Source organism: Doryrhamphus excisus, chromosome 10 (genome assembly GCF_030265055.1).
Source record: "Doryrhamphus excisus isolate RoL2022-K1 chromosome 10, RoL_Dexc_1.0, whole genome shotgun sequence".
In the NCBI taxonomy this organism is placed as follows: Eukaryota; Metazoa; Chordata; class Actinopteri; order Syngnathiformes; family Syngnathidae; genus Doryrhamphus; species Doryrhamphus excisus.
This window is the reverse complement of record NC_080475.1, coordinates 17,129,127-17,148,056: the sequence shown is the minus strand read 5'-3', so window position 1 is coordinate 17,148,056 and position 18,930 is coordinate 17,129,127. Positions and strand designations below refer to the sequence as shown.

Below are 18,930 nucleotides of genomic sequence, written 5' to 3'. Positions count from 1 at the left end.
TACGTCTGACAGTGGATTGGCTGCAACAACTCCATACTGCAATAACAATAAGGGCATTTTGACATACAACAACTGCCATTGTATGAGTTCCCAACAGCATGTGCTTTTAGCTGTGTTGAGGAAACTGAGTAATTATGTCCTCACATTTGGGGGTGGAACCACAGGTCTGTATACTTTTGCTTTGTGTTTTTGTTTAGTACACTTTATTCAATTACAAGTTGATGTTTTGTGATGCCTCTGTTGTGCGTACGTATTGTCATGACAAAAATATCTCTTTTTCCTCGGATGGCCTTTATTACCGGAGCAGACGTACATCTAAGTACAGATGACATCCACCAAATTAACAGGGGTATAAATCCTTTTGTTGCTGATAAAACAAAAAAATCTGCCACTGTACAATCTGACTCTCCAGAGACACTAATGACTTGTGACTTAAAGAAACTGGGTTGTTGTTTTTTTTTCTCCTCCTCCTTGAGATGAAATCTTGTGTGCTAATTATGTTAGCTGGTATGAGCACAATGCTGATGTGGGAGTCTGTCATGAGGATGCAGACAACAACCCCTGCCCCTGGCCTCTTAGTCAAGAGGGATCTCAACATTCAGTAGTGACATCATGGCTGCCTCATGTCAAATTCAGACACCCCCAGCTACCACCGAGGGTTGGCATGGTTGGGAGTTAAGGCGGAGGGCTACGCCACAAGCTTGTGTCTGATGGTGTCACTCATGCACCAGAAAGGAGTGGACATTAAATTGTGGATGCACTTAGCACATACAGTATTTGCTTAAAGATACACTTGTTCCCCTCTTAGAGTATCTCGGCTGTGTGCTTTAAAGGGGAACTGCACTTTTTATGGATTTTTGCCCGTCATCATCAATACACATACTTATGCTAGTTCCATCAACAGCAGCAGCATAGATACAGTCACATCAGGGTTCGACAATAACGATGTACCGATGGCCCGGGGCAAGTTAAAACAAAATTCGGGCAATACGAAAGTGCTGATTTTGCACAAGCTACAAAATCTAGCGGTTCCATTTCTCTGTGTATTTTTCTCACCTTCACCTTCACAAATTATTGTTTGACCATTGAGCATTTTTTCTACAACCGCAAAAAATGATAATTAATCTTTATTTGAGATTCTCATGTGATGCCACAAAAATTAGATGATATCACTATGGCAGTCTTTTCATTTTACATGGGGCAAGTTCGGGCAAGTAGTTCTCACCTTAAGGATTCCCCATGGGCAAGTAATTTTTGTTTTTAATGTAGAGCCCTGCACATCTTGGGGAGTCTTTGTTGCGAAGTCGAGAGCTAGGTATCCACTCTTTCCGTCTGTGAATGATGCTAAATGAATCACGTAAATAGAACACTGTTGGCATTTTTTTATGAAGTGTGTTGTTAGCTAGCTCATAATCACTGTTTTCTGACACTAGAATGCACAGAGAAGGGAAATACATTTGTGTTCACGTTTCACATGAGAATTGTGAATGATGGGCAGTTCCCCTTTCAGTGTAGTTGTTAAGCTCCATGTACAGCTACATGCATGAACAAGTTCCTTTGCGAGTGCAGCATGACTGTCAACCTTGTATACCATCCAAAGGTTTCCCCGGTGTAACCACATCCTTCGTTTAATTGGCTTCTCTTATATGTTATATTATGTTATATACAACATATAAAGCGTGGTATTGGCGTGACATCCTCCTCTCCTTGTGGCTCCTGGTAAATCACTCCTGGAGCAGCGCAGTCGCTCCACCAGACAGTGGGAAGAAAATTAAACTGCCAAATTTGTTTTCATTGGTTCCAGGGACAATCTCAAGGGACATTTGGGCTTTTAATTGAGCTCACGGAGGAGAAATGTATAAGGCTGCTTACCAACAGTGATGTCTCTCCTTCCTTCTTGTTAGGCTCGAGCACATTGTTTAAGTAAAGTGACAACATTAGTATGTGTTTTATAGCTGACAGCGTCTTTCACTTGTATTCCTGGATAGAACATGCAATCGAGGTTTAACGATTATGGATTTTTAGAAACTGAGACTGACTTTCTGTGGATTATGCTGTTTTTCTTGGTGTTGGTTTTGCAGAGCATTGCTATTTAGTACAATGTGAAGATACGTGTCCATTTACTGTGGAAACGGATGATTTGTCTCATTGAAAGGGAATAAAGAAACCCACGAAACATAATTAGTATTAATACTTCACACAGGATAATATCAAAAGAAAAGTCTTCCTTCACGTTCCCCTCCCACTTTTTTCTTTCATTTTTTTGTCCTTTAATTTTTTTCCAGTCTGTCAAAACAAGCAAAGGCTACATGGTTACGGCAGTCCTGTGTAAATATTTATGATGTAACATCTCCATGTGAATAGACTTTCCTCTGAATCCATCCATCATTACGGGCATATCATGAAAGCCCACCTCCCGGCCCTATGGAACTCAGACAGGAGCGCGGTGTCCCCCCTCTTTCTGAGTATTTGTTTTTCTGTGGGCTGGGGGCAGCCCAGCTGTGAGGGCATTTCATGTGTCAGCCCCACGGTTTTCATTCAACACTTACTTCAAAGCCCATTTGGCTTCATTGTTTATTTGACCTGAAAATTCCCAAACAGAAAAATTTGATGTCGGACGCGTTCCAACAGTTTTGCCAATGAAAAAGTGACATTCTTAAAGTCAGAACATTCCAATCTTGGTTGGTTAATGTTATGGTCGGAACCATAGAAACCCAAATGCTGTGGCAGCTGCGTGCAGTCAAAGACTTTGCCATATTGCGGTTTGAATTTTGCGACTTCATTCTGTTATAGTTTTTCCAGAATATCTTGAAGGAGACCAATTATGCAAATTTTTGGGCCCTTTCTATTGAGTTGTGGACTCCTACAGAGCAGCTAAACACCATAAGCTTTTTAGATCTTCCAGAATCTGCATCTACTCCAGCTGTATTTCTTGGATTTTGTGCTTCCTGTGAAAATGGTCTGTTTTCATATATTCCACCCATGGTCCGCCTCCAGGCACGCCCACTCGGCTGTGGTTGGCCACACTCCCAAGCGAACCCAACTTTATAGGAGTTGATAACGTTGGTACGGGTCAAGTTTGGCCAACAGTTGGTGGGCTAGTCCAGCTGCATACTGGCCAGTGTTCACAAAACAGTCCAGTGTGAAATGCAGTTGACAGATTAAAATAGTTTTCTGTTCCTGGTAGGGATTCAGGAACTCCAACCATTTGTGCCTGATGGTGGCATCTGTAGGAATTGGAAACAAATGTGGCTTTCCCTTACACCCAAAGAAACACTTCCTGCGAGTCATTGCTAGCAACATAAACACAGAAGCAGAGCTTGGGGGAGGCCAAGGAGCATCTCGCGTCGACAGTGCACTCCCTTATAAGGAAGCCGCCCATCTGTGGCATCAGAAAACTCCAGTTTTACACCGCCCTCTGAAAACGAGCGTTCAAAGCCATCGCAAATTTTAACTTTAAGGGTTCACTTCAAAATGCGTCAACCTCATTATGTGAAACTTTGGCATCATTTAACACGAGAAAACAACATTCTAACTACATTTATAGGTCAGAAAAGTGGAAAAGGCATAATAGATCCCATTGAATGAATAAGTCATGCTGTTATGTTATTAGTCAAAACCATGCATATTTAAAGGGACCTATTATGCTTTTTGGGAACTGATATTTTCCTGAAACCTACCTATTGTATATTGTACAGCTGATTACTAAAAACACTTTCACCCTTGACAGATGTAATAAGACTTTGGTCAATAAGCACAAATCTCTGACTTATGCAACACATTATGACTTGTCTTTTGTCTTCACACCGTAGGACGAGTCTTGCCTTATTGTTTCAACCTTGGCAGTATTTACAGTAAGAGTGCGGTGGTGCAGTGGATTTATGTGGCTGTGTGTTTGCAGAAGTAGGTAAGTCTACTGCCTTACCTAAGTGGATTACAAGGTTTTAGGCTTTTCTTCTTGCACAACATATTGGCAGAAAATGGGCGTTGCAGACGTTGGCTAAATATCGCTGCTCAGACTTTCTTAACACCACTGTTAGCCACCAATAGCGAATGGTTGAAAAGCGAACGAATATGTCACCGTTTTGATAACGTGCGCCTGAACTGATCATATGGCTTTCTATAAGGGTTGCAGGAGCTCACTGATGCCATCGAGGTTGAGCCATTAATCTGCAATGATAATTCTACTTTAGCGTTACGATGTCTCTAAATGACAAAACTTTCCCATACACAATTGGCATGCTGTTAACAGTCAGCCCATGCAACCCACACGGGAGTGCTGAGACAGCTTGACTCAGAATGAGGAAAAGTCCATAATGCATGATGAACATTAGGCTGTGGAGCAGATATCTGATTACCTCCAACAAAACTGTGCTCTCGTATTGTTCACTTACAACTGCTTGCGTGCTGAACACAATTCATTGTGTCATTCCTTTTTTTCATCACGTTTGTGTGTATATACCGTATGTTTGTTTCATTAAGTGGCCTTTAGCCGATACATGTCCAATAAATGCCATTTTTCTGTCAGTTGAAGTGGCTCTTTTCTCTCTGTGCATCCATTCAAGCTTTCAGTACCTTTTCTCCCCCTCTCTGCTTCCTGCCTCTTTTTCCACGAGCAGGAGGGTTTTACTTTACTCCTTTGTCATCCTAATTGATTGCATTAACCTTTTGAGTATTGAATTTCCTGTGCATCACGCCGAGCACAATGTGGAATATTATCATAATCCTTCCAAGTAATGGACACAGGGCAATCAACAATGCTTTAGGAAAAGTACATCTTTCAAAGATGAAGCATCATATTATTTTCAGCCCAAAGACGGGGGTTGGCTGGGAGTGTCGGGCTTAAAAAAACTTCAAACATTATATTAAATGAGCTTTTTTTCATCCATAAATCTATCTGGCAAATAAATCAGGGTGCCGACTGTCCTGAAAGCGACGGGAACACTTGGGTCCTCATTGAAATGGCTTACCTGGAACCAAAAATGTTAAAGTCCATACATGAACAAAACCTGATATGGTGTTGTATTATTTACTTATTACTCGGGATTGACCGATATTGGTTTATTTGCCGATAACCTATATTGTCCAACTCTCAAGTTCGGATATCGATATCAGCCGATAGCAATGCCGATATGCATAACATGACACATCTCCTTCATATGTGTTATGATGCTAACGGATAGAGCATCATCTCCTAATCGAGTGCACACTGTCAGATTTTACCGTGCTTATTTCCAGGAATTGTTCATTTCCTACTGAGGATAGGCGGCATATCTAGAACAGGGATGGATGGAAGGAGCAATCTAGTTTGCAACTAGTGACAACTGGAGAAAATACAAATACAAAACATGACACTCACTTGGATAGCAACTTTTGTTGGATTATATTTGCATATTATTGCCTCTTAAGCATAAAGTGTTGCCCCATGTAATAGAAAACTAAACTAGAGATACAGAATGTCCCAAATATATGAAATCAAATGAAATCCAAATATCTTTGGAAGTAGTTTCACAAACAAATGTGCTTCTATGGATTCCATGAACTACCTGCTGTGTGTTGGTAATTTAATCTATATAAAACACTGGCCTTTAATGCATTCATGTAATTGATTGTTGAAAACCTGACAAAAACCATTATTGTTTCCTTGGCAACAGCAAGTATTATCTGAGTTGTTTTGATGGATTGAGGCAAGATAACCTGTAATTCATATCAGCTGTATTATTTTTTCACTGCAAAGAAGGGAAAAATCAATTGCAACAAGCTCTTATGCATAGATAGATGCTAGCATTGATCAATACGACGTTCATAGGGATAGTGCCTTTGAGTTTGATTTAAGACAGGTCACTCAAAGCCAGTCAGAGAGGCTCTGAGCTTGGATAAAAATGTGGATTACAGTCAGTTTTTGGCCAATTCCCTTTTTGTGTGCGATCAAAATATCAACTCACTGACAGTCCTACTGAAAAAAAAAACACATCAAATGATCCATTACAGTTTTAGGCTTAACTAACAAAATACATTTGGTTGATGGTTGATGTCAAAACATGAATGTTTCAAAAGTAAGGTCTCTTTTTGAAACTCTTTGTCGTCTGTCATTGTGTTGACCTCCCAGCCTGGTTGTATTCAGAATCTTAATTAATCTAATCTGGTTTGCGCTTGCTATTTTCCACAGTTACATTAGAAATCCTCCCCCACGCCATCTCTCTCCTGTCACCTCCCTCATTCTCAACCCCCCCCATCTGCCCTGACCTACATGGTAGTCGCATGGCCCCAACTTTAGTGCTTGTCATTTTACGGAAAATCTGCAGGAGATAAAGCCACAGGGTTTAAAGTGTTATCCCCGCCTGTCCTTTGAGAAGGGCTAAACACTGAACGAGGTGTTATTGCATCAATGCCGTTGGACACTCACAGGCTGCAAAGAGGATACCTTCCTCCCTCGCTCTCTCGCTCTCTCTCTCGCTCTCTCCCTTCCTCCTCTCTCCTTCAGTTTTATTGGATTTATTAGAGTGTCACCACTGTGACTTTGGGGGATTTCTTTTTCCCTGATAGTGTCTTTGCATGCTTGCTTGGGTTATTTACTTAACTTGTCCAGAAAATGGACTGCGATTTACAGCTTACTGCCAAGTCTGGGCAAAGACCGGTGCCTCATACTAGTTAAGATGTACCAGACACCTAACAGGCCCAATCGTATGTGTTTGCTAATGTCTTCTTTGCTGCTGAGGCCTTTGTGTTGCACTGTGACCGAGTCCCCTTCACACTGTTGGCAGCCTGTATGTTTTCTGCTGCCCTTGCCATTGTGCCAATTACTGCAAAGGAGCTTAAGCCACTTTCTTGTATTGCTAGTACAGTGGTACCTCGCTTTTCATATGCCCCAGGATTGGTAGGATTCAGTTGTCAATAGAAATTGTTAGCAAAACTACGTCTTGGTTGTATCATTCCATGGAATCGGGTGTCCATGCAATGGCGACTCAGTCTCTGTGCAGAGTGGATAGTAGTTCTTTTAGAGTAGGGACACTACAGACAGATTCCGTACAGGGAATCCTTTAATCTGATTTATTATGTGTGGGGGTGGTTTATTTGTTCATGGAACACACACAGAATGACAACGATGCTCAACTCTGTATCTGTCTCATTTCTTCCTCATATAAAGCACTGTACACCTGATGAGGCACTCAAGCGCTCTGCGTATTTCTCAGCGTTAAGCCAGTGTGCGTTCAGACAGTCTGGGCTTTTACAGGTGCAAAATAATCCGCAACGGGGCCAAATAAAGTGCCAAGTTCCAAACGTTTGCTAAAGAAGATGAGAAAAACTATTACATTCATTATTAGATGAATTAGATGAACATGCATTATTTCTCACTGGGAAAATCTGATTTGGTTTTCATACAGATTACAAAAACCCAAAAGTTATGAGCTTCAAATTTGGTATTACTCATAACTTTTGGATGTGATATTGGAGATCCAGGCAGTGCATACAGTACATAACCGCCATCAACACAATGTCTAATGTAATGCGCAGCCACAAAACGCTTGAGGAATGCATTCAAAGTGCTCTGACCTGTTGCATTCGGGTGCTAAAATGACCAACGCCAATATCCCCCTAAAATATTGTCAAACAATCCAGCCTTCTGGACTGCTGTGCTTCATTGTTTTAGTTAGAATAAGGAGATTTTTAATAAATAATCTCAGTCTGTGAGTCTACAAAATGCACAAAGCTCTTAAAGAAGCGAGCTAATGAATAAACAAAGCTGTGCCTAACAGTTTGAACGGGAAGCAAAACTGCTTCATAAGACAAATTAGAGACATTAGAAGAAGTTAGAATTAGCTTCCTGAAAGATTCATACGCCCATTTTATTTATAATGTCTTTTCTTTCCCTCATTGCAGTGAAGTTATAACTGAATATTTGATGAAAACAACCTCGACTTAAGGGGGTGATGTCAGCAAAGGAAACAAAAAAAGCAAAGAGAAACAAGAGAGAAATTCATTTTGCCAAGTTTGCACTTTGGAATAAAGTCAACTATCTTTTCACAAGTGGCTTGTTAATTAAATGAGAGGGGAGTTCACTATCTGCAGGTTGCGCTGAGCCCTGGCGAGGCGAGGGTGCGCCTCTCCGTATGCACCGCACTGGCTGCTGGGTAGTCTCGGCGCACAGAACACCATCTGCATTTTGCTGTTAACGCTCCTTCACATCCGAGGGAGGATTAGGAGAAAATCCCCAGGTTTTTTTCAACCAGTTGACAAATATCAGATTTGTCTCTTAAAAAATTAGCTCCATCTATATCTCCCACCATATGACACACAAAAAAGATTATGTGTAATACCCAGCCAGCTTGGGTGTGGAAAAAGCAGATTAAAGTTTCAGTTTGGTCATATTTACCCAGACACTTCAAGTGCGAGACTATGCCTGCATTACACAATAGACAGGCGACCATACACATACACACAGTCCTTAGCTTCCACAATGGCGGCCTTGAAGCAATTAGACATCATGCCTAAATAATTTAGCATTTTCCAGTTGAGCTTTCTCCTCCATGTGTCTTTAAACAGACACAGTTAGCTGCCAAATGGGGCTAAAGTGAATAAAAACAGCAGGTGCCTTTTCAGATGAAGCTTTGTACTCTGCAGAGGCGGCCGGGCTGTTATTTTAGTGGCCCGCTGGCGGAGAGCAGGGGGTGGCTGGGAAGTAGAACTGGTTGCTGACCTGAGACCCCAGAGCACCGATGCTTACCCACTGAAACCAAGCTCGAGATCAACTGCTTTGACTCATTTGAATCATATCACGACTCGTGTATGCACACATTCAAATATTATTATATGGAATGTATTTATTTTTGCTGTTACACAGTAGTGCATGCTATTACTAAATAGGACTAATTATATCTTTAATATCATCCATAATACATGTTACAATGCAATTAACCTCACCGAGATACAATTTTTATTTTTACCTACGGGCCTCTGGCTAGGATTTTTAAAGCAATTGTATTATTGTGTCAGTCAACTCTGCTGTGGGTTCAATTTCTGTCTTTCTCCACAGTCGTACTCCACCCTCATTAGTTGATACAATTGTCTTTCAATACAATATTTGGATCATTTTTAATGGTGTACGTAGTGTGATGCGAGTGTCATCTTCTTCCAAACGTCACACATTACACTGTTTAATGCCAATCTATATCTGAAAGTTTACCCTTTATAGGTCACTCATTGAGATATTGGAGAAATAAGGCTAAACAAGTCAACAGCGGTCGCTAATTTTACATTTGATATTGTAGTTAACACATGCGTGTCATGGCAAGTAACACCTCTATGTTATGATGGTGGAGGGAGGCGGTATTATTATTATTCCTACCTTAAGACACGAAGAGCAGTGCTCCGTTCCAATGCCATAGCCTAAATATCCCAACACGTCTCTCCGTCCATCCTCGGAACAACACTTTTCATTTTTTTACAACACTACCCTGCGGTGCAACACGCACACTACAAACTCCAAAATGATTAACACTGGACGCCAGTGAGTCATAATGATTAAAAGTTCATTCAAGCAATCTTCTATTTTCCACACAAAGCACCTGAATGTCTTAGAAGGGCCAATTTAATTGCGTAGGAGGATAAAAGTTTGCTGTCATTTAGTTTTGCGAGTCTTTCTTTACTGCAGCTGCTGCTGAAACATCACTGTGTCACCTTATTGACATCACATCACATTGGCATCGCCGCCAAGGAAAAGTGGCCGAGTTAACTCCACCAGCGGCCTCTGGCATGGACAGCGCAGAGGTGCTGAAAAGAAGTGCTGAAAGGCAACAAGCCGGCTGAAGCGTCACTCACAAATTTGCCAATTTACATGCCGTCATTTATTCACAATAAAAAAAAGAGCAAAACAAAAGTCTTGTTTACATTTGCACACACTTTGCGAGAAAATACAGACTTACCTTTCTTTATTGCATGAGCTTTTTCTCTGTACTTCAAAACTTGGGAGGGGGGGATGCAGCAGCGGGACACGGCGAGACCAAGTAATGCCACGACTGCTTCATGGAAGAAGGAAGCGTTGCGCGTAGAATTATCATGCACAACACTGCTTGACAAGATGTAAATATGTCGTATGGGAGCCTGGTCTTTTTTGGTCATGAATTGTGGGGGCGCGTGTGTAAATTGTGCGTAAACAGAACGCAAACTTGTCTCGGATTCTGGTTGTGCCAGACTGTGAGAGTGGACATGCAAGGCATCAGAGGGATTTAAACATCTAAGTCAGGTTCTGCTGAAGCCCAAGTTAAGTCACTCTGTTCTTCCTTTATTATCAAATGCATAATCACCACCATCTGCAGAGGGCAGAGTTGAAGGCCCGAGGCCCTACCTGGCGTCCTGGACCAAGACTTCCACCTCTTCCACTCAGCCACTGCCCCACCCAGAGGTTGCTTTATGAACACAGGAGCCCCATAAATGAAATTAAGGTGTCAATTAGTCAATTACAGCATAATAACTCTGAGGGCAGCCATTTAGAGACAGAGAGAAACTCAGCTAAGTTCATTTCCTGCGGCCCAAGAGCCTAACGCTTGGCACACGTCACTCCCCACCCAGACTCGCTGAATAAGGGCCCCAGTGCTCTCCCTAATGTTATTTTCCCCTGGATATCTTTTTTGATCAACAATTTCCTTTCATGGGTTTGTTTTTCACATACAGGCAACTTCTCTACCCAATTTGGCAAGGGAGAATTTTATAATTTAGTAATTAAAATCTTTGTTAGGCTTTAGAAATTGCAGCTAATTGAATTTAATGGGGAGATGAATTTCATTTTTATTCGATTAGCGGGACCCCTGGCATAGGTATTTATGGAAAAAAACGCTACAAAAATATGCTGTGTGGGCTAAGATGGCAAAATAGAATTACACCTAATCGGATTTCACTGTCATGAATTTCACTCTAATTTCACGATAATTTTCCATTAGATAGCTGCTTTACAAATATTTGCTCATCTGCGATGGGAAAGGCTATCTGTCTAAAATGATTACTGAGCAAGCCTTCAGAAATATGTCCCCTTTCCCTCCACCTCCCCTTTAAAAACCAGATTGCGAAGGATCAAAATTAGGAAGATTGCATTATGTATGTCTGCATCCGGGAGGGCAATGGGGGAGATATGATGATTACGGCCGGGGGATGAAAGCTGTGTCAAGAAAAATATATTACTCTAAAACATAGGCCTGTACTATCTACAAAATATCTGCTCTCAGCAGACGGCTGCCAAGTGAAATACTATATCATAATTCATGCACTAGCATAAACACAAACAAAGGAAAGCCATTGCAGCATGTTATAATACAAACTCTGTGTTAATTGCTTCCAAGTGTGTAACCGTAATGGGATTCTGCTTTGGTTTTCTTAGCCTGTGTAAGTCCATGTATACACAGCAATTATAAAAAATCAAATGAGATGGTGAAGAATCATTGTCAGGAGTGATGCAAATGACGATCATCATCATCATCATCAACATCATCATCAACATCATGGCGCTGGCTTTAAGTTTAATATTCAGCTCAGCCCCTGCCTAAAAATAAATATATAATGCCATATAAACAGACGTGAGGGGGAATAATATCCCACATCATCGGCAACCTGGAATAACACAAGGCTGAACTCTTGTTGAATCCCACTTTCAAAGCCCCTGCTTCAGAATTAAGCTTTTACACGTTCAATTTCCTACCAATTTGACAGTAACATGACAGTGAATATCAAGAATAAACGTGCACGCTCAAAAACACAAACTCTTAATTTGTTGTTGAAGTGAGGTGCAGTACAAGCGTATCCTCACACAAACTGGACTTCCACAAGGAGGATGGCGCAGCTCCACCCTTGGCCCACCCTCACACCCACTCCCGCCCTTCCCATTCGCTCACTCACTCTTTATTCCGAGCTTGCGGAGACAGCCAGAGGGGTTGGAGAAACACAATCTGACTCCCAGCAAAGGTCAGACTTCTCTCTCGGCATGTCTCTGGGCTTCTGGCACAAAAGCCACTGAATTCACATCTTTCAACTGGGCCGTGGCCTTTGTCCCGGGAGAGGGAGGGTGGCGAGCGGGCCCTGCACCAGACCGGCCCCTCCTGGAGTGCACTGTCAGGGGCAGCCAAACGTCTGGCCTGCCGGCCCTTTGACTGATGCACCCCCGCCATGTCACGCGCATGGCGGTGCGCACACACGCATACACACACACGTATACACGCCACCTTGCCCTCAACATTCTCCTGCATGAAGCCTACAATACACTGAGGCCACATCAAAAGAATAGCCCCTACAACTCCTCTGGAAAATAATGGTTTGGCCCCCAAAGACGCCAAGCACCGGGGCCAGAGGGGCTGTCCTGCGTGTACCCTCCCTGCTGAGAATGTTGCCTGTGTTCCTCAAAGTCCACTTCAGTGGTACTGTACATGTTTTTGTACTTGGAGCAAAACTAGATCAAGGCTTTCTTCACATGTTTACATTGCAGGTTCCCAAATCCTATTTAGATCTGTACCAACTTTGCAATTAGCAATTTGCATTGGAATGGGTTCCAATTTAGACATCTACACCGGGGGTCAAAGCTGGCAGGGACAATGCAGAAGTTGACGATAATCACTAAATAACAAATATTAAATGCTACATCCTGTTTAGTTGGCCTGTACTGACTTTTCCCCATAGATTTAAATTGATAACCCTAATTTAAAGACAAGGCTTGGTTTTATGAGTTATTAGTCTCAACATTTTCTTTGTACATTTTTACTTTTTGCTGTTCTTTGCTGTTTTTTTGGTTCCATTTTATATCGACAATACGCTGTGGGCCATTAAAAAACAAGCTGCGGCCAGCAAATGGCCCCCGGGCCCGCACTGTGTACACCCCTATGATACGTGCTATAGAGTATAATATTAACGTTGATATTAACTAGCTGAATGTTAGTTGTGGTTTTTACATGGAAAACTATTGTTATGGATATGACCTGGTCTCTTCTTAGCATCTATGCGTGTCTCGCTATGGAAACATCTCCTGGATGACCTCATCGGAGTCCCAAATGACATTACATTTGGCTCTCATTTCCCAGTGCTAGTGACTTGTACATAATTAGCCTGTGGTACCGTGCTCTACTACAGTAGGCAGTGACTTTTGTTTAGCATTAAATTCTCTCTTTTCATGTTGACAAACACTAAGAGCTCCTTTTAAAAGTACAACAATGAGGTATTTCACCATTCGTCTCCATTCCAGTTCACCACTTGGCAAAGGAATGGTAGAAGAACCTGACGCACCAGCGGGTTACTACACCAATCCGTCTGATAAATACTTGTTTGCAGTGATTAATGAGTCCACCACATCAAGGAATGAGAGTAAACGGCACAGCACAAGCCTGACAAGCTGCTACAAGAGTGGAAATGTCACTTCTGAGAAAAAAACAAAAGCTGTCAGTGCTTTCAGGAAATGTTCAGGTCCGATAAAGGTGCCGCTTCTACCTACACAGTGGACACCATAGTTTTTGATGTATTCAATAAATCACAGTGGAATGTTAAATACATATACAATATTTTGTATATACTTTATTGTCAGCATTATTATTTTTGTAAGGTAGAGACCGTTTTGTCCTTTATGAACCCAGATCAGTCATCACATTTTAGAAATGAACCAAAACCTGTTTTATGTACATACTTGAATTTTTTGCTGACAACACTCAGGAAGTGAAGGCAACACGGTGTATCGTTGCACGCTGGTTCACAGCCATAAACTTGTTCATTTCCTCTTTTTGCCTTCAGTAAATGCTAGTTGGACGCCGCCTTTATGAACGGCTGGAGTAGATGTCAGACTTCAGTATTCTATTCTATTATTGTATAAACTTTGCATTGTTCATCCCAAGCCATATTTCCAGTGACAGGGTGTTATGTACAATGGCCCAGAGGCACTTTGCATGCCAGCACGGAAGAAACTGCCAGGCAAATATGGGGTTTGACTTATAAAGTATTCATTGTCACCTGGTAACGGCCCAGGTTTATCATTTCACCTGAAATTACAAGGAAAACTGATAGCTTATCAGACGCAGGCGCTGACAGAGAGTTCTAAGAGAGACAGAAGGAAGGTATTGTATGACATGGGAATTCTATTTATGGGACATATTTTTGTTTTTTTTACAATTTCAGGTTTTAAGACAGCACAAACCCAATTATAGCAAAATATATTGCACACAGTTTGGGATGTACTGGGGCTCCTAAAGTAGTAGTAACAAATGTTTTTTTGTTCGCCCCACGACCCCCCTTACAGCTGCAGAGTATAACTACTTTGCTAAACACTTTTTTGGAGAATTTCCCAAAAAAAAGGTGAACATTTTCCAAGTACAAGCATGACAAAGAAGTCAGAGTATAAGTGGCCTGGCTGGTCCGACAATACAATAGACCATTAAAGTAGACCCCCCTCATCCCAGGCCGGTGTATCATCAAAATACACATCTAAGATTATCATGCAATCATTAAATTATGAATGAAATGCAATTATTATTGAATGTTCCTTTGTGTGCAGTTGATTGTCAAAAGTCCATTTGCTTACTGTAAGTGATTTTATTTGATTTCATAATACCTACGATGTTGTGCAGTGTTGCAAAGACATATATCGGTGTTTCTCTGTAAAAGGAAAAAGGCGCTCCCCTCATTTGAATGGAGGCAGCACAGGCTCCTCCCCGGGAGAGTTGAAAGGCTAGAAGACCACAGAGATGGAAAAGGCCAGCCCACTGAGGGAGGGAGTAAAAAAAAAAAGAGTGCAGGGGGCTCCTCTGCCATAATTTCCTATCAGCCTATTGAGACGACATCACCAGCAGCTTGGTCTGTGGTGTGTGCATGGAAGCAAAGCAGGGGCGAGAGAGAGGCAGACACACCAGAGAGAGAGAGAGAGAGGAGGGAAGGGGGAGGCGCCATATTCTCTCACCTACCCCCCCCCACTGTCAAGCCACAGGGAGGAGGGGCCAGACCCGAACCTGCCAATCAAATCTGCTCGTGGCAGCCGGCATTATCTCAGCAACAAACTATTGACAGATTACATGTCAAGGAGTTTAGTGCATGATTGAAGGAAGCCTTTTTTATGCCATAGTCACTTTTCTGCTTTACCTGCCCCTCCATTGAGCAACGTTTCAATGACTTTCCAACAGAGTTGAGCAGTATTATGAAAGTTACATGTCTGAGAGGATTTAACTTCGACTTCCCTGAATATGGTGAGTAGTCTTCATTTCTCACTTTGCCAGCTTTTTGTTGATATTTAAAGACAGTTAGAGGTGTGCCCTTATCTGGGGAAGGTTGTTCATGATTAAACTACGTGCCAGTAAGGACGGCATATATACACCCATATGTACACACCCGTATTTATAGCTCTTTGAGAGTGCCCAAAGGTGACTGCAATATCAAATATGATTGCCTCTTTTCACCCACGCAGCACACATGTGGAGAAAGTTCACAAGGCACCTTTCATTTTCTCTCAACTGCTGTCATTTTGGGTTGTTTTCTTTCAACTCCTCACTTGATCAAATGTCAGCTTTTTGTGTGCAGGCCAACATATTTCACTGTACAAATACAGGTGTTGGTTTTCTCCACAGAGGCACTGACAATGCCATTAGGATACAATGAATGGCCTAAGGATTTGTTGCCAAGGGGACAAAGCAAACAAGCTGTTTTGTTGCCACACATGTACACGGCGGAGGGCGGTCACTAGCGCTTTTTCAGGTAGAATTCCAAGTCTCCTGTGCTCCAAATACAATGTGTACAAATACACATTTATGTAAAATACGTAGTAGGCTTTAAACGTGTCATCCATCCTGTCAGGTTGTGGCTAAGTACTTTAGGGGATGAACTTGTTGCCCTCTTGTATCTAAATTCAAGCTACTGGGTGTCACTGTACTTTCCACTTCGGGGAAGCACTCACTTTTATGCTAATATGTAATATGCCACAGTAACATTTACTTCTTTGTTTGTCTGTGTGTGTAGTGTTGATACGGGTGTGTTTTCTGTTGCTGTACACTGACTTGTCTGTGTGTGTGTGTGTGTGTGTGTGTATTTATTAGTGGTCTCTGTATACTTCATTAATTTTAGTGTACAGCCTATTTATCACCTTTTGCAGAACTTTAGTTTTAGCTTTCTCTTTAAAAAAAAGTTTATTTTAAACTCTTACTGTGCCTAACTATCCCATCCAGACACGTTTCCTCTGTAGGAAATAATATTAACAATACATATTGTTCTTGACAGCAAAAAAAAAAAAACTGCTGTGTAGAATTACGATGACATTTTTCTTAACAATAATTACAATTCCACCCCAATCAGCTCCAGCTGCAGACTCTTGTTTTTAATATGTTTATAGGAACGTTTTAAATCTGTTTGTTGTTCCATCACAAACCCCCTTCCACTTGTCGTGAAGAAGAAATGAGAGAATCTAAAAAGGATTATTGACGTTACGCTGAAAGAGATGCGCTGCAGCAGGCCAACGTGACCACAGACCCACGCCAGACTCGGGCATGTGGGCATGTCTGTCATGTGCTCACCGATGTGCACGTTTGGTCCAAAATAACAGCCGGGTGACACTTGTACCACGACACACCCTAATTTCTAACTTTTTGCCAGCTAATAAAAGAGGTTTTTTCTCCCCCCCTCCCCAACTTATGAGTCATAATTTTGATTGCCTTCACCCTCGCACAGTTGTCTCATTAACCCTTTGTGGCCCTCTCCATCTTTAATAGCCTCCCACAAAACGGGGATGAAATGAGGGAGGAAAACAAGCGGAGGTCTGACGGGCCTCAATAACCTTATATCACAATTTAGCCATAACCTGAATCATTTTGATATCTCCTGCAATAAAATATGCTGTTGTACTCCTATTTCTCCTGCTCCTCCGATGACAGTAAATTTACATTTTTTAATTAAACTAGCCGGATTTTTTATTGGGGGGCTGGGCTATGCTAATGTGAATGTTGTGTACAGCAGATTAACGGAGTTTTGAAATAAATTTAACGGGCAGACATTTGGAAGGGAGGAAAAAAAAGTGAGTCATTGTCTTTAACCTCTTTCAAGCCGATTTCTCCTGGGGGTTCCTCCTATTCTATGAGGAGCCTCGTCGGGGGCACAGCTTCACGGCAACGAGGTGATTAGCACCGCCTCTGTCACCCAAAACATCTTTTCAAAATACCATTCTGTTTTTTTGACTTTCAGTTGGCTTGGATTATTATTTTTTTAATCCATTTTTATGACTTAATTTACTTTACATGAATTGATAAAAAAAATATAGCACATTATATCATGTTCTAATTTTATGAAAGTTTCATATTTCCACTAGATTTAATGATTTGAAGTGTTTAGTATTAATTGGTGTAAATTCATGGTTAAGCATTAGAAAATAAATGTAAAATTCAGTAGTTAAAGGTGGCATATATGTTTGTGGAGTTTTATGGTCTGCTCGCAGTGTTGATTGATGTTACGCACGGGTGTGTGTGTGTGTGTGTATTGCCTGGTTTCAGCCGTGGGAGAAGAGAGGGAACACAGTAGAGAAGGGGAGGGAGTGGAAGTGTGTGTGTGTGTGTGTGTGTGTGTGAGTGAGTATCGAGAGGGGAGACAGAAAGAGAGGGACAGCCGAGTCCTGATTGAGCATGTGCCCGCTCACCATAATTATATGCATTACCCCGTCTTTTAATACCCAAAATCACACCAAGTGGCCTTTTTTTAACAAGAGTAAAACAGAGGAACCGTGAGATCAAATGACGGAACCAAGTCCAGATGCACGTGGGCCGTCCCGTAGCCTTGCTGCGGTGGTCCAAGTGTTGGCGGCTACTTGATATGGACCACGAGTAAGGCAAGTGGCATCAACACCCCCTTTCTTCATGGCTGTGCACTCATGCAATGACTGGCACCTAATTAAAAGCTCACAGCTCCCTGTCACCAATATGGAGTAATGGTCCAATTAATAGTCCACAAAGAAATATTCCACAATGATCAACAGGTCGCACCTTGGTATCTAACATAAAATAGATACGTTTGGATGACATCAGGTATTGGCAGTTAAAAATGAAAATGTATTTTTTTTTGCTTCCGGTAATTTGCATCCGTCCCTTAATCTCACATACAAAATTCTGATTTCATGGGAAGCAAAGAAGAGGAATAATCTTAAGTCATTGATATGCCATGTAAGAGGGCAAAAGGGAAAATGAAGAGGTAATTAGCGGAGTGGAAGACTTTGCCGTGTTTCCCTGAAAGCGCGGTCTCCACTGGCCATGAATGAATTTGCATGCTTCGCTTATCGAGGCGCACTTATTAGGCCGGCTGAAAGAGAGATTAAGCCGGCACAAAATGTGGTGACTAATCCTTTTAAATGTGGCAGCGGGGTCTTAAAGGTGGAAACCGGGCTGCCGCCGCCGCCGCCGCACGGAGGTTGGCTGGCGAGGCCAGTGAGGGGCTGCAACTTTGGTGCGATGAGGCAGCGGCTGCGGAGTTTAGAGAGGGCGCTGATGCGAGTTCATCTCCTGACCGCCGCTTATCTGGGCGAGCAACAGAAAGCCCCTGGGAGCCGGCATCACTTTCAGTCATTTGTTTGATTCAATTCCTCTATTCCCGCTATCAGGTGGATGTCATTATCGGCTAAAACAAAAGGGGAACTTTCATAGTTTTATGTGGCTTTTTGTTTGTTGCTTTGTTTCTGATGAACTCGTTTTCCCTTTCTTGCCTTCCCTTCTGCGTGAAGTGAGGAAATGTTTGTTCTGCTGAGTTACCCAGCCAGTAGTTCTGTCCTTATCCGTAATTGCCTGCAAACATGAATGTCTAAACACTGCCCACACTCTCTCTCCACTTCAGGTTCCCCCCCGCTTGTGCTTCACGGTGGCATTAAGGTCAGCAATGATTCCTCTACTCTGTGTGTTACATCTGAAGGCCAGCTGCTCATTTTTGTCTCCGCCATCAGAAAGACTGAGG

At 42.1% G+C, this 18,930-nt stretch overlaps 1 protein-coding gene across 4 annotated transcripts in view; it reads left to right on the top strand.

The window, feature by feature from the left end:
• The window catches only part of casz1 (castor zinc finger 1), a 149,647-nt gene that overhangs the window by 67,910 nt on the left and 62,807 nt on the right, over positions 1–18,930 (top strand). Inside the window, exons 1-2 of one of the 4 annotated variants that reach the window (XM_058083443.1) lie at positions 14,801–15,200; positions 18,814–18,848. The exons of 1 other annotated variant lie outside the window; for it this stretch is intronic. Coding sequence is in view for 1 of the 3 variants with exons in the window: in XM_058083439.1 (XP_057939422.1) it covers positions 15,152–15,200 (49 nt within the window). In the remaining 2 variants the exon portion in view is untranslated. Of the gene's footprint in view, positions 1–14,800; positions 15,201–18,813; positions 18,849–18,930 lie in introns of those variants that run through there. 2 more of the 4 variants (XM_058083442.1, XM_058083439.1) reach the window with 2 other exon arrangements.